A 16,603-nucleotide genomic window follows, 5' to 3' on the forward strand; every position below is an offset into this window, starting at 1 on the left:
CTAGGTAAAGCCCCGGTTTATCTCAGCTCAATGGTCACCATAGCAACACCCACCCGTAGCACGCATATATTTCACTGGTCATCCCCAAATCCAACACTTCCTTTGGCCGCCTTTCCTTCCAGTTCTCTGCTGCCAATGACTGGAACGAATTGCAAAAATCTCTGAAGCTAGAGTCTTATATCTCCCGCTCTAACTTTAAGCATCAGCTGTCAGAGCATCACTGTACCTGTACACAGCCAATCTGTAAATAGCACACCCAACTTCCTCATCCCCATACTTTACTTACCCTCTTGCTTTTCTGCACTCCAGTATCTCTACTTGCACATCATCATCTGCACATCTATCACTCCAGTATTAATGCTACATTGTAATTATTTCGCCTCTATGGCCTATGTATTGCCTACCTCCCTACTCTTCTACATTTGCACACACTGTACATAGATTTTTCTATTTTTCTTTTCTATTGTGTTATTGACTGTACGTTTGTTTATGTGTAACTCTGTCTTGTTGTTTGTGTCGCACTGCTTTGCTTTATCTTGGCCAGGTCGCAGTTGTAAATGAGAACTTGTTCTCAACTGGCCTACCGGGTTAAATAGACCCACCTGGCGCAGTGGTCTAGGGCACTGCATCGCAGTGCTAGCTGCGCCACCAGAGTCTCTGGGTTCGCGCCCAGGCTGGGCTGGGTTCGCCCCCAGGCTCTGTCGCAGCCGGCCGCAACCAGGAGGTCCGTGGAGCGATGCACAATTGGCATAGCGTCGTCCGGGTTAGGGAGGGTTTGGCCGGTAGGGATATCCTTGTCTCAGTATGTAAAAATGTAATAAAATGTATGCACTCTACTGTAAGTCGCTCTGGATAAGAGCGTCTGCTAAATGACTAAAATGTAAATGTAAATAACGGTGAATAAATCAATTTAAAAAACGCAAACCAGATGGAATGACGTATAGCTGCAGAATGCTGTGGTAGCCATGCTGGTTAAGTGTGCTTTGAATTCCAAACACAGTTGAAGTCAGAAGTTTACATACACCTTAGCCAAATACATTTCAACTATGTTTTTCACAATTCCTGACATTTAATCCAAGTAAAAATTCCCTGTTTTAGGTCAGTAAGGATCACCCCTTTAGTTTAAGAATGTGAAATGTCAAAATAATAGTAGAAAGAATGATTTATTTCAGCTTCTATTTCTTTCATAAAATTCCAAGTGGGTCAAAAGTTTACATACACTCAATTAGTATTTGGTAGCATTGCCTTTAAATTGTTTAACTTTGGTCAACGTTACGGGTAGCCTTCCATAAGCTTCCCACAATAAGTTGGGTGAATTTTTGGCTCATTCCTCCTGACAGCTGGTGTAACTGGGTCAGGATTGTAGGCCTCCTTGCTTGCACACGCTTTTTCAGTTCTGCCCACACATTTTCTATAGGATTAAGGTCAGGGCTTTCTGATGGCCACTCCAATACCTTGACTTTGTTGTCCTTAAGCTATTTTGCCCCAACTTTGGAAGTATGCTTGGGGTTATTGTACATTTGGAAGACCCATTTCTGAACAAACTTTCACTTCCTGACTGATGTCTTGAGATGTTGCTTCAATATATCCACATAATTGTCCTGCCTCATGATGCCATCTATTTTGTGAAGTGCACCCGTCCCTCCTGCAGCAAAGCACCGCCACAACATGATGCTGCCACCCCCGTGCTTCACAGTTGGGATGGTGTTCTTCGGCTTGCAAGCCTCACCCTTTTTCCTCCTAACATAATGATTGTCATTATGGCCAAACAGTTATATTTTTGTTTCATCAGACCAGAGCACATTTCTCCAAAAAGTACGATCCTTGTCCCCATGTGCAGTTGCAAACCGTAGTCTGGCTTTTTTATGGCGGTTTTGGAGCAGTGGCTTCTTCCTTGCGGAGGGCCTTTCAGGTTATGACGATATAGGACTCATTTTCCTGTGGATGTAGATACTTTTGTACCGGTTTCCTCCAGCATCTTCACAAGGTCCTTTTCTGTTGTTCTAGGATTGATTTACATTTTTCGCACCAAAGTACGTTCATCTCTAGGAGACAGAACGTGTCTCCTTCCTGAGCGGTATGACGGCTGCATGGTTCCATGGTGTTTATACTTGCACTATTGTTTGTACAGATGAACGTGGTACCTTCAGGCATTTGGAAATTGCTCCCAAGGATGTACCAGAATTGTGGAGGCCTATAATTTTTATTTCTGGGTCTTAGCTGATTTCGTTTGATTTTCACATGACGTCAAGCAAAAGAGGCACTGAGTTTGACATGACATCATGTGACATCATGACATGACAAGCCATGACATAATTTTCTGGAATTTTCCAAGCTGTTTAAAGGCACAGTCAACTTAGCGTATGTAAACTTCTGACCCACTGGAATTGTGATACAGTGGATTATAAGTGCAATAATCTGTCTGTAAACAATTGTTGGAAAAATGACTTGTGTACTGCACAAAGTAGATGTCCTAACCGACTTGCCAAAACTATAGTTTGTTAACAAGAAATGTGTTGAGTGGTTGAAAAACTAGTTTTAATGACTCCAACCTAAGTGTATGTAAACTTCCGACTTCAACTGTAAATCACTGACAGTGTCACCAGCAAAGCACCCCCACACCAGCGCACCTTCTCCTCCATGCTTCACGGTGGGAACCACACATGTGGAGATCATCCGTTCACCTACTCTGCGTCTCACAAAGACATGGCTGTTGGAACCAAAAATCTCAAATTTGGACTCATCAGACCAAAGGACAGATTTCCACTGGTCTCATAACCATTGCTCGTGTTTCTTGGCCCAAACAAGTCTCTTCTTCTTATTGGTGTCCTTTAGTAGTGGTTTCTTTGCAGAAATTCGACCATGAAAGCCTGATTCATGCAGTCTCCTTTGAACAGTTGATGTTGAGATGTGTCTGTCACTTGAACTCTGTGAAGTATTTATTTGGGCTGCAATTTCTGAGGCTGGTAACTCTAATGAACTTATCCTCTGCAGAAGAGGTAACTCTGGTTATTCCTTTCATGTGGCGGTCCTCATGAGAGCCAGTTTCATCATAGCGCTTGATGGTTTTTGCAACTGCACTTGAAGAAACTTTCAAAGTTCTTAAAATGTTGAGGATTGACTGACCTTTATGTCTTAAAGTAATGATGGACTGTCATTTCGCTTTGCTTATTTGAGCTGTTCTTGCCATTATATGGACTTGGTCTTTTACCAAATAGGGCTATCTTCTGTATACCACCCCTACCTTGTCACAACTCAACTGATTGTCTCAAACGCATTAAGAAGGAAAGAAATTCCACAATTCACTTTTAAGAAGGCACACCTGTTAATTGAAATGCATTCCAGGTGACTACCACATGAAGCTGGTTGAGAGAAGCTGGTTGAGAGAATGCCAAAAGAGTGTGCAAAGCTGTCAACAAGGCAAAGGGTGGCTACTTTGAAGAATCTGAAAAAAATCGAAAAAATATTTTGATTTGTTTAACACTTTTTTGGTAATTACATGATTCCTTATGTGTTATTTCATAGTTTTGATGTCTTCACTATTATTCTCCAATGTAGAAAATAGTAAAAAAATAAAGAAAAAACCTTGAATGACTAGGTGTGTCCAAACGTTTGACTGGTATGGATAAATGTTTAACAAGCATCAACCCAGCCTTCACAGCCCTCAGTCTAACTCCAACATCAACACATGAGAGACAGATAGAAGAGTTATTGGTGCTCTGTCTGAACACATGCCGTGCTCAGATCATGATCAGTCACTAACGTGAGAAGACACTCTCATCAGATAGGACCACATGATCTCCCGTGGCATCTCTAAACCCTCCAATGGGAACGGGTGTGACCGTGAGAGAGCTGGAATGATAGGAGACAAGCTCATAACAACAATGATGACGTAACGTATTCTAACTGACACGGCAGGCTTGATAAAGGGTATTTATGGTTTAAATCACTTCGGGATTATCTGTGTAGATAAGATTGAGTGAATGTTGCCCGGGAGATGTGATGACAGTGCCCCATTGTGTCGTGCACTTAGAGTGTGTTTGTGTTTGTGCACTTATTTCTCACACACAAATGCGCACACACACACACACACACACACACACACACACACACACACACACACACACACACACACACACACACACACACACACACACACACACACACACACACACACACACACACACACACACACACACACACACACTACTTACTCATGGAGCTCTGTCCGCTGAGGGAGCTCCGGAGGCTCTCCACTGATCCTCCAGCCTTGAGTTTGGGTTTCTCCAGAGAATCTGTGTCTGGCTGGGGGGACTGGGGGGAGCTGGGAGCACCATCTGCGCTCGACTGGAGGGAGGGAGGAAGGCGAAGAGAGGGGGAGGAAGGGTACAGATGAAGGCGGGGGGGTAGGAGAGGTATGGAGCAGGTTGGGGCAGAAAGGTAGAAGCAAAGAGGAGAGGGGAGAGAGAGAGATCGAGAAAGAGAGATTAAGAGACAGAGACACAGATGCCAGTATCAGTGATAGGTAGCGCTCACAGTATCATACACATGACAGCAGCTATACTGAAGGGTAATTCATCACAGCCACTAGATGGCAGCGTGGCATGTAAAATAGTCTTTCGAGTGAAGTTGGAGGTAATTTAGTCTCCTGCCTGCTCTTTCCAAGCAACATATTCATAACTAACCCAACCTTTTTCTGGGTCACTGCATGGACGTTCCAACTATCTCTGCTATTCATCTCTGAGGGAACTGGTTTGCAGCGGCGGTCTAAGGATGTGGCACTCCCTAGGCTTTGACAGTACTGTACCCTCTGACAGCCTAGAGACTAGGCCAAAACCAATACTGTAGTTGTCCATTGTTTGAATGTGAATGCTCATGTGATACGAATGAGCCACACACACATACACATGCGCATGCACACGCCCACACAGTCCCAGAGCCAAAGGCCCCTTGTCTCAGAGCGCTGGCCTGGTATGCGTGAGGCTTGTCTCCCTGGATGAGCTCAGCCACTTCCATACACACCCCACCCTACACCCCGAGTCCTGTCCTGGGCCTGAGAGAGCTGAGACCAGAATGTGGACAGCTCCAAGATAGTCCCAGCTGTGTGTGTGTGTGTGTGTGCGTCTGTTTGTGTGTGAGAGAGCTGGGTATTTAGTTTGTAACCAACACAAACACGTCCACCCACACACATATGTAAAGCCCAGAATGACTATGAATAACAGGATCTTGGATCAAGCCTCTTGAAAGTTGGGATCTTAGTGTGTGTGTGTGTGTGTGTGTGTGTGTGTGTGTGTGTGTGTGTGTGTGTGTGTGTGTGTGTGTGTGTGTGTGTGTGTGTGTGTGTGTGTACCTGTTCAGACAGTGGGCTGCTGTACTTCTTGGACATGCGTTTCCTCATGGTCTCTTTGACAGACTTGACCTTCTTCCCCAGAGAGATACGAGACGTCGCGGGAGACTTGACTACCTCCCGGTATATAGCCTCTGGATACTTACTCTGAGAGATAGAGGGAGAGAGGGAGGGAGGGAGAGAGAGCGAAAACACAGAGACAGGAAAAAAAAGGAGGAGAGAAAGAGAGAGAAATAACAAAATAGTTCATTCAGTGTTTGAGTTCCCTTCTCTAAGCATTGCGCCCCCTCAGCCCTGAGTCATCAGTAACCTGTTAGCACTTACATTGGGCTCTGAGCCTGCGCTGACCACATGGAGTGACCTGTTGGACAGGTCAAACCCTCCGAAACTACACGTCCTCTGTGAGAGAGAGAGAGAGATAGAGAGACAGAGAGAGAGAGAGAGAGAGAGAGAGAGAGAGAGAGAGAGAGAGAGAGAGAGAGAGAGAGAGAGAGAGAGAGAGGGAGGGGAGGGAATTAATATTTAGAGCGAGGGTGGAGAGAGTGGGAGTTAGAATCAATTAGAATCTATTCAAATGACATCAACTCCCATAAGAGTGCCCAGTAAGAGTCAAATCACAATGATTAATGCTTGGCGGAGTCACAATGGCAGCAGGTTGATTCATGGCTGTATGTTATATATGGTCTTGCTGAGTGAGCCTTTCCAGCCGTCTATATATGTATGTCGTGGTATGACCTCATATGGGACAGGCAACAGACGTGAAACGCATATATATATATATATATATTTATCTTTATTATATACGTGAGTTAATTGGGGGACCATCTGTGTTAGATCATCCGCATGGGGATGTTGGAGTCGCTGTTATCATGCAAGTGTATGTTACTTTAAACCTAAAGCCATGGGGAGCAAGCATAGAGTGAAATTAAATGAAATCATTTGGTTAGATGTGGTCACGCTGAATTATTCCATTGTGCTTTATGAATGTCATATAGAGCGTATGGCCCAAACCAAACTTTCCCTTGTGTTTAATTACGAAAGGACGGTTACTGGATTAAGTCTCTGGAAACACACACATTGTATAGAGATATGAATACTTTTACACTGGATTAGGTTATAGAGAGGGGAGGTTGAGGTAAGTACGTTCTCACAGAGAGTATAGTGTATCCGACTGAGGGATATGTAAGGGGCTTTGCCTATCTATCATATCTCTCCATTTGATAGGGAGCGTTTCAATAGGACCAGTCATGAGGGTAGCAGGGAGTTACCGTTGAGGAGAGAGATTGGCCATCTTATCACTGAATTAGCTTTGAGACCATTTGCTTTCTATCGTGTCCATGTCCGCAGTTCCACTCTCTGGACTTCACAGGAATCCATAGTTTTGTGAAGAGAAGCGATTGAGAAGGCGTCCAAAAAAGAAGACGGGAGATGAGGTGATGTTGTTGGACATATTGAATGGAATGGCCATGCATCTATGGATGAAGAACCACGTCCAATGATTGACAAGTGAAAGCAAGGATTCGGGCTTCTTCAAGGCTGCAGAATAGCTCTGTTAAGCTTCCCCTGTGTCGATCTAAATAGATTCCTACCATAACCACTAAAAACGGCCGTGCTAGTTTTGTTATTGACTTGGGATTGAACTTTCGCACACTGACTACACCTTATCACACCACCTCTCTCAACGATGTGTGGAGGCGTGTTTGGCCTTGCCAGCCCTGATCATTTAGCTGGGCTTATGGCCACTGTCCCAGATTTCTCTTTCTCCTTTTATTTCTCACTGAGCCGGAAAATATATACTTTGTCCCCCTTCTACTGAGTACAGAGATATAAAGGAAGAGAAACAAGGGAGGGGAGAAAGTTAAAAAGAAGAGAGGAAAGAGAATGTGTGTGTGAGTGTGTGTGTCTGTCAGCTCCTGAGCAGTGACCTATCAAAGCTAGGTCTCTGCCTGTTCCACTCTGACTCAGGAGACTCCCTCTAGGGTTTGGGCTGGGTGACATTTCTAAACGGAAGTTACCTCTACTGTCACACTGGTACCCACTGTTCACGTCCTGAGTCAGAACGGGCACATCCCATGACTATTTCTTATCACATGAAAATGAACTACAATCCCAAGGGCTTTCGTATCTAAAGGTTGTGGAATGTTCTGGTTCTCTATGGAGGTCTCTGTTAAACTAACCTTTCTAAATATTCAAGGTCCATGTGGATTAAAGTAGAGGAGACGGGAACATTATCAGCCCTGTGGCTGTATCTAAAACGGAGGGTTATTGTGCAGCCTTGAAGCTAGCCTTGGTCCTCCTGGCCAGGTGGGGGTGGCGTGTAGCCCATCCCCACCCCACTGTACGGTAGAACTCACAGACTTCTGCTGGATGCGTAAGAGCACACGCTTGGTGCAGCGGTCAACGCTGGCCGCCCACTTCCTGTCCGCCTCCCTGTCCTCCTCCAATAGGCAGCGGTGCTCTGCGCGGCTGAGGGTGACGGGTCGGACCAGCTGGGCCCAGTTGAGGTGGCCGTAGAGGCTGCGCTCTACCACGTATGTGATGTTCAGCTCGCTCACTGCCGCCCGGCCGCGGAGCCTGCGTGGGGGGAACGCCCAGCCCCCACACCCCCCTCCACCCAGCGTACCACTCTTAGCCTTGGCCAGGTCACAGCGGGCAGGAGGCGAGGGGGAGGGGGGCGCCCCAGGTGGTTTGGCATAGTTCCGGGAGCGCTGGTAGAGCAGGTGTTTGGTGGAGTAGGCGTAATTGGGGTCGGGCTTCCTGAGCCAGTTGGCATGGCGACGGGTGGGTTTGGGGCTACTCTGGGAGACGTTGTCGAGGGCAACAAGGAGGCGGGGCTGGGGGTGTGGTCTGGGGCGTGGCCGGGTGAGGCCGTAGAAGCCATAGAGTGTGTCGTTACTTACCCCGTGGGAGAGAGAGGTCATGGCTTTCCTCATCTCGCCCTCCGTCATGGAGCACGACACCTTCTCTTCTTCCTCGGCTCCACAGCCGTCCAGCTCCGAGATGGAGGATCCACTACCTTCCACCCCGACGGCCCCCAGACGCCCAGACCCAGCAGGGACTCTCCTGGGGGGTCGGATGAGGCCGTGGGTGCTGCTGGACTTAGAAAAGGTCTTGACCAGCTTGTGTCCGGACCAGGTGGTGTCCAGGCTGCTGGAGGAAGGGGAGGTGGTCAGGCTGTCTGTGTCCCCGTCCAGAGAGAGCTGGTCCTGGGTCAGGGAGGACAGGGAAGCATCCTGGGGCAGGTTGGACTTCTTCAGGACCCCTGTGTACAGGGCTGCGTTGTCCTCACAGGTAGAAGACACCTCCAGTCTCAAAGAATCTACAGGGAGGAGAAAAACATCAAACCAATTATCCATTAGAGAGAGCAATGTCCAATAGAGCAAAACCAGTTCTGACCCATTCACATAGTAACAGTGTAACGGCATTCTAAATACACAGTATACTGTACACTGTTTGGGTTAGTACGGACACGGGCTGTACCTTCGGAGATGGGTCTCTTCCCCTCTTCCACCTTGATGAGTTTCTTCCTGACGCGGCGGGTAGAGTTGACCAGCTTGTGGAGCCGTCTGAACTTCACAGAGTCCTCTGACTGCTCATCCTCAGACTGCTCCCGAGACTGAGAGGGAGAGAGGGGACGTCACGGGGGTTCCCGAGACACAGGGGAGAGACGGTCTGTCTGTAGCGTACAGGGACCCCCGGAACCATAGGCATAGCACAGTGACCCATATCAACACCTTTACGAAACAACACTGTACTGTAGGTCATTCACTCGCGTCTTGGGAGAGACTGACCACACCGTTAAAACACACAGGTGTCGGGAGTTGGTGACAGTTACGGTGCATGTTTTAGGGTGGACATAGCTAGTGATATCAGAGCATGGAGGGAGGGTTGGGAGGTTGGAGGGCATTTATATTGCATTGTAGAACATTATGTAAGACGTTTCTACGAAAAACATATTCCGGGCACATTAATGAGGCCAAAACAAGAAAAACACTGAACGGGAGACGACAACGAGGAGATGCCACTGAAGATATTCACCACAGATATTCAGTGAACTTGGCATTTGTGGCGTGTCTCTACATCAGACGGTAGTCTGTGCGCTGCCTGTTGGGAATGAGCCTCGAGCTGTTGACTACCCAATAGCCACTAAATGGAGTGAACAGCAGCATTGTGCCGACACAGAGCTGCATTATGAGGGAATGTGTATGTGTGTACAGTGTCTCCCCAAGGATTTATCTCAGCAGTGGCTTGGTAGTTGACGAGGCCAATGGCGTGGTCAATTTAGAGGCCCTCCTCTTGGCCCCACAGGCCAAATTTGGGAAGACAGAAATGTGCACCGTTTTAAAGCTAGTTTCCTTGCCATTCTACATATTTTGTCATGGGCCTTAGAGAGATAGAAAAAAATTGGTATTGAAATAAATTTCCTGAACTTCTACATATTTTCCGATGGGGCTGAGCGAAGACTTACTGATTTAAAGCACATTTCCTGCAGTTGTACACATTTAGCCATGGCTTATGCAGTGTTCTTATTCCATCTGAGTGACTCAAATATAATAACAAAATCAATGGGGGCCCAGTTCATTTTATTATTGTCGTTGTTAGTTCGCAAAGATGACCTTATTAAAAATGATAAAGCTAGGACCTCCCGAGTGGCGAAGTGGTCTTACGCACTGCCTCACAGTTGAAGCTGTGCCACCAGAGATCCTGGTTAGAGTCCACCACCCATGGGGCGGTGCACAATTGGACCAGCGTCATCTGGGTTAGGGGAGGGTTTGGCCAGCAGGGATGCCCTTGTCCCATCGCACTCTAGCAACTCCTGTGGTAGGCATTGCAGACTTACACGGTCACCAGGTGTACGGTGTTTCTTCCAACACATTGGTGGGCCTGGTTAAGCAGGCATTGTGTCAAGAAGCAGTTGTGTTTCAGAGGATGCATGGCTCTTGATCTTTGCCTCTCCAGAGTCCGTATGGGAATTGCAGCGATGAAACAAGATTGCAACTACCAATTGGATACCATGAAATTGCGGTAAAAAAGAAATGTATATACACTACTGTTCAAAAGTTTGGGGTCACTTAGAAATGTCTTTGTTTTTGAACTGTTCTGTTTAATGAAGCTGCCAGTCGAGGACTTGTGAGGCGTCTGTTTCGCAAACTAGACACGCTAATGTGCTTGTCCTCTTGCTCAGTTGTGCACCAGGGCCTCCCACTCCTCTCTCCATTCTGGTTAGAGACAGTTTGCGCTGTTCTGTGAAGGGAGTAGTACACCGCGTTGTACGAGATCTTCAGTTTCTTGGCACTTTCTACCATGGAATAGCCTTCATTTCTCAGAACAAGAATAGACTGACTGGTTTCAGAAGAAAGTCCTTTGTTTCTGGCCATTTTAAGCCTGTAATCAAACACACAAATGCTGATGTTCCAGATACTCAACTAGTCTAAAGAAGGCCAGTTTTATTGCTTCTTTAATCAGAACAAAAGTTTTCAACCGTGCTAACATAATTGCAAAAGCGTTTTAAAATGACCAATTAGCCTTTTAAAATGATAAACTTGGATTAGCTAACACAATGTGCCATTGGAACACAGTAGTGATGGTTGCTGATAATGGGCCTCTGTATGCCTATGTAGATGCTGTTCATCGACTACAGCTCAGCATTTAACACCATAGTACCCTCCAAACTCGCCATTAAGCTCGAGACCCTGGGTCTCGACCCCGCCCTATGCAACTGTGTCCTGGACTTCCCGACGGGCCGCCCCCCCAGGTGGTGAGGGTAGGAAACAACATTTCCACCCCGATGATCCTCAACACTGGGGCCCCACAAGGGTGCTTTCTCAGCCCTCTCCTGTACTCCCTGTTCACCCATGACTGCGTGGTCATGCACGCTCCAACTCAATCATCAAGTTTGCAGACGACACTACAGTGGTAGGCTTGATTACCAGCAACGACGAGACGGCCTACAGGGAGGAGGTGAGGGCCCTTGGAGTGTGGTGTCAGGAAAATAACATCACACTCAACGTCAACAAAACAAAGGAGATGATCGTGGACTTCAGGAAACAGCAGAGGGTGCACCCCCCTATCCACATCGACGGGACAGTAGTGGAGAAGGTGGAAAGTTTTAAGTTCCTCGGCATACACATCACGGGCAAGCTGAAATGGTCCACCCACACAGACAGCGTGGTGAAGAAGGTGCAGCAGCGCCTCTTCAACCTCAGGAGGCTGAGGAAATTTGGCTTGTCACCAAAAACACTCAAAAACTTTTAGAGATGCGCAATCGAGAGCATCCTGTCGGGCTGTATCACCGCCTGCTGCGGCAACTGCTCCGCCCATAACCTTAAGGCTCTCCAGAGGGTAGTGAGGTCTGCACAACGCATCATCGGGAGCAAACTACCTGCCCTCCAGGACACCTACACCACCCGATGTCACAGGAAGGCCAAAAAGATCATCAAGGACAACAACCACCCGAGCCACTGCCTGTTCACCCCGCTATCATCCAGAAGGCGAGGTCAGTACAGGTACATCAAAGGTGGGACCGAGAGACTGAAAAACAGCTTTTATCTCAAGGCCATCAGACTGTTAAACAGCCATCACTAACATTGAGTGGCTGCTGCCAACATACTGATTCAATCTCTAGCCACTTTAATAATAAAAAATTGGATGTAATAAATGTATCACTAGTCACTTTAAACTATGCCACTTTATATAATGTTTACATACCCTACATTACTCATCTCAAATGTATATACTGTACTCTATACCATCTATTGCATCTGCCTGTACCGTTCGGCCATCGCTCATCCATATATATATTTTATGTACATATTAGTATTCATTCCTTTACACTTGTGTGTATAAGGTAGTTGTTGTGAAATTGTTAAATTACTTGTTAGATATTACTGCATGGTCGGAACTAGAAGCACAGGCATTTCGCTACACTCGCATTAACATCTGCTAACCATGTGTATGTGACAAATAAAATTTGATATTCCATGAAAAATCTGCCGTTTCCAGCTGCAATAGTTTCCAGCTACAATACAATTTACAACATTAACAATGTCTACACTGTATTTCCGATCAATTTGATGTTATTTTAATGGACAAAAAATGCTTTTGAACGGTAGTGTATATTATCTTTTCAACATACTTTTATCTGGGTTTAGTCATTTAAGTTTACACTGAAAATGTTTTACCATACCCGAAAATTATATAACAAATCTATTTCAAACTCTTTTTTTCACCTTATATTTTTGGGAGCGGCGGACTCAATTTAACAGCGACGGCCCGCCACTGCCAAATTAATATAGGGGAAACACTGGTCTGTATGTGTGTGTGTGGACTTTGGAGAGAGGATGGTACTGTAGTTCAGTTGGACGTCACGACGGTATTAAAAATCTCTACAGCAAAGCATAAAGAGAGGGAACAATGACGTCACCAATTGGATACCATGAAATTGGGGAGAAAAAAAGTTAAAAGTAAAAAAAATCTATATCTTTTTTTATTTTTTATAAAACCATTTTTTTAATGAAAAATGGACAAAAATAAATAAGGAATAAAAACAGCGCTGGTTGAACCGCAGGCAACAATTGCACACACGCCCAGTGTGTTAGAGCGCTTGAGTTAGTACTAAGGCAAGTATGACTGGGCTGTGTACTGTAGGCCTGGAGAGAGGCTTTCAACTCCCCTTAGCTTCTCCAGCCTAGTGGTTCGAGTATTGGGCCAGTAACCAAAAGGTTGCAAGATCAAATCCCCGATCTGACAAGGTAAAAATCTATTGCTCTGCCCCTGAACAAGGCATTTAACCCACTGTTCCTAGACTGCCATTGTAAACAAGAATGTGTTCTTAACTGAATTGCCTAGTTAAAAAAAGGGTCAATTTAAAAAAAAAACATGTGAAACACTGGAGCATTGTATTACATCTGTGACCTAACAAGTTCAGAGCTGCTGGGTTAGACCGGTGTTATTGATACACATGCATCAGGCCTGAGGATAACAGCTGAGGGAGGGATGTCTTTAACAGCTGGCTTTGGACACCTTATTTTTTATTTTATTTATTTTATTTCACCTTCATTTAACCAGGTAGGCCAGTTGAGAACAAGTTCTCATTTACGACTGCGACCTGGCCAAGATAAAGCAACGCAGTGCGACACAAACAACACAGAGTTACACATGGAATAAACAAACATACAGTCAATAATACAATAGAGAAAGTCTACATACAATGCGTGCAAATGAGGTAGGATAAGGGGGGTGAGGCAATAAATAGGCCATAGTGGCGAAATTATTACAGTATGGCAAATTAAACAGTGTGGTGATAGATGTGCAGAAGATGAGTGTGCAAGTAGCGGTACTGGGGTGCAAAGGAGCAAAATAAATAAAATAAATAACAGTATGGGGATGAGTTAGTTGGATGGGCTATTTACAGATTGGCTATGTACAGGTGCAGTGATCTGTGAGCTGCTCTGACAGCTGGTGCTTAAAGCTAGTGAGGGAGATATGAGTCTCCAGCTTCAGTGATTTTTGCAGTTCGTTCCAGTCATTTCAGCAGAGAACTGGAAGGAAAGGCGGCCGAAGGAGGAATTGGCTTTGGGGATGACCAGTGAGATATACCTGCTGGAGCACGTGCTGCAGGTGGGTGCTGCTATGGTGACCAGTGAGCTGAGATAAGGCGGGGCTTTACCTAGCAACGACTTATAGATGACCTGGAGCCAGTGGGTTTGGTGACAGATATGAAGCGAGGGCCAGCCAACGAGCATACAGGTCGCAGTGGTGGGTAGTGTATGGGGCTTTGGTGACAAAACGGATGGCACTGTGCCATGAGGGCATACTGGCACCTACAATGCCTTCAGAAAGTATTCACACCCCTTGACTTTTTCCATTTTTGTTGTGTTACAGCCTGAGTTTTAAAAGGATTCAATTGAGATTTTATGTCACTGGCCTACACACAAGTTTCGCGATTTTGACTTAAATCGGTTTGAAAATCTATGGCAAGACTTGAGAATGGATGTCTAGCAATGATCAACAACCAACTTGACAGAGCTTGAAGATTGTTTTTAATAAAATTGTGCAAATATTGTACAATCCAGGTGGGGAAAGCTCTTAGAAACGTACCCAGAAAAACTCACAGCTGTAATTTTTTACAAATGTTCAATTTTTTCTTCCACTTTGACATTAGAGTATTTTGGGTAGATCGTTGACAAAAAAATGGCAATTACATCTATTCTAATCCCACGTGGAAACACATCCAAACAAGGAATAAGTCCATGGGTGTGAATACTTTCTAAAGGCACTCTAGGTGACACAAGGACTGGCCTCCACATTTCCTTGGACTCCTCCAGCCAGTTCGGGAATTCTCAGTCAGAATGACATAGGAGCTCTGTGGACTGCACATTACCCATAAATCCCGCTGGTGTCCCATCAGCCCCCTCTTTCCACCGCTAGTCTCAGTGGTGCATGCTCCATACTCCATTCCTCTGTCAACAGCAGAATCAGACCATGAGGCCGGGGATGAACCCTCCCCCTTAGTTTTTGACAACCTCTCAGCTCCTAAACCGCAGAATGACCCCCCCCTCATCCCTGCACCTCTTAACCCCACTGTCCTCCCTATTCGCTAACCCCACACATCTGTCTGGAATTCTATTCTGCTAAGTTTCCACCGCTCCAGAAAACATTACAGAGTAAGGTTTTCAGAGACAGTGCTGTAATAACAGGTCTGTGTGTGTGCGCGTGTGCACGAGAGAATCGACGAGGAGACAGGAGAGAGACAGAGACAGAGAAGAGCGAGCCAGCCCGCTGCAGTTTGGAACCAGACCCGACTAATGCTTATCACTGAGGTACTGTACATATGGGACATTACTATTACTGGAAGCAGGTTGATGTTTATTGTCAGGAATCTTGCCCTGGGGGCAGAACTGAGCCTCCAACTGGACCAGCTGCAGTCAAAATTGGCTCTATTGTACGTAAAAATGCATGAAAACAAACATTTCCTTTTGGGTCATCATTTAAGTTTAGGGTTAAGCAGTAGTTAGCAGTGCGGTTAAGGTTAGGGTTCATGTTAGGGTAAGTGTTAGGTATAAAAATCTGATTTGATGACATTGTGGCTGTGCCAGCTCGTGACCACTCTGCAGAGCTGCATCCAGGGCAAGATCCATGACAATAAACCTGCTTACTGGAGTGGAGCGTGGATATTATTACTCGGGAGTGGTTCATTATTCCTGTGGGTGTTGGTGTTGAGTGCATCGTTGTTGCAGGGTGTATGTGCGTTGTTTTTGCAGTGAGCCACTCATGTGCAAGACAGTCCCGGAGGACAGCCGCGGGTGAAAGCGAGGCAGCATGGCTTTTATGTACAGGAGAGAAAGCGTTGCTTTTAAATGAAATGCATTCTGTTGTGCTGTTTTCATAAGCATAATCTCTTGTACTGTAAATCTGGGTCAATAAGAAGAATGCAATAGGAGAGAAGAGAAGACAAAAGAAAGACACTTCTGTCCCTTGCCAATACATAACAGCCTGGGGGGAGAGGACGAGGTGACAATGACATAGTCCCGAGATGCAGCCGTGAGGGACACCGACGTCTGGAAATCAATCAGTGGTGAAAATCTGCTGCAGTCAGCAGTAGAACAATGCCACACAGTCATGACCCCTCACACACATGCCTCCACACACACACACACACGCACACATACACACACACACACACACACACACACACACACACACACACACTGTCATTAACGGCTTTGGGTCTTGCTGCAAATGTCATTGTGCGGTCGAGCATACACGGTGCACATTACAAGCAAAACTAGATTGAGAATAGCCAGTAAAACCCTTGCAAATGGATGCAAACCTAGAGGGACACTCACTGTGTCTGCAAACACGCCTCAGAAAAAAAGACAGAAAAAAAACACTGAAATCTAATTAAGCATGCGAAGCAGTTGACTGTGACTTGTTACTCACAGCTTTAGGCATTTAGGCCAGCAGACTCGCGCTCATCCCATTCCCAGGTCAGCATAAAGAAGCAGGCATCATGATGCATGAGGCTGAGCCTGCCCTAGCTACTCCCAGGTTAGTCACGCTGCACACAGCATATCCAGAGTGAGGCACGCGTAGTCACACAGCATACAGACACACAGCATTGACGCACACACTCACTCTCACAAACCATCTGCAGCCTTTTGGCGAAGGCAGCTCTGCCCGAATGAGAGCGACGGAAGTGAGTAGCAGCAGAGAAAAGGCACGTTGTGCCTGGTGGAGAGAGGAGGACAATCACAG

The 16,603-nt window shown here is 46.1% G+C and overlaps 1 protein-coding gene across 6 annotated transcripts in view; it reads right to left on the bottom strand.

Moving 5' to 3' along the window:
• LOC129817152 (SAM and SH3 domain-containing protein 1-like) overlaps positions 1–16,603 on the bottom strand; it is a 333,502-nt gene that overhangs the window by 14,058 nt on the left and 302,841 nt on the right. For 5 of the 6 annotated variants that reach the window (XM_055872103.1, XM_055872102.1, XM_055872107.1 and 2 more), the window contains 5 exons: positions 8,828–8,963; positions 8,248–8,666; positions 5,672–5,746; positions 5,351–5,494; positions 4,215–4,347 (listed from right to left, as the gene is read on the bottom strand). In XM_055872103.1, the coding sequence (XP_055728078.1) occupies positions 4,215–4,347; positions 5,351–5,494; positions 5,672–5,746; positions 8,248–8,666; positions 8,828–8,963 (907 nt within the window). Of the gene's footprint in view, positions 1–4,214; positions 4,348–5,350; positions 5,495–5,671; positions 5,747–7,701; positions 8,667–8,827; positions 8,964–16,603 lie in introns of all 6 variants that reach the window. The other variant, XM_055872101.1, reaches the window with a different exon arrangement.

Source organism: Salvelinus fontinalis, chromosome 20 (assembly GCF_029448725.1).
Source record: "Salvelinus fontinalis isolate EN_2023a chromosome 20, ASM2944872v1, whole genome shotgun sequence".
NCBI classification, from domain to species: Eukaryota; Metazoa; Chordata; class Actinopteri; order Salmoniformes; family Salmonidae; genus Salvelinus; species Salvelinus fontinalis.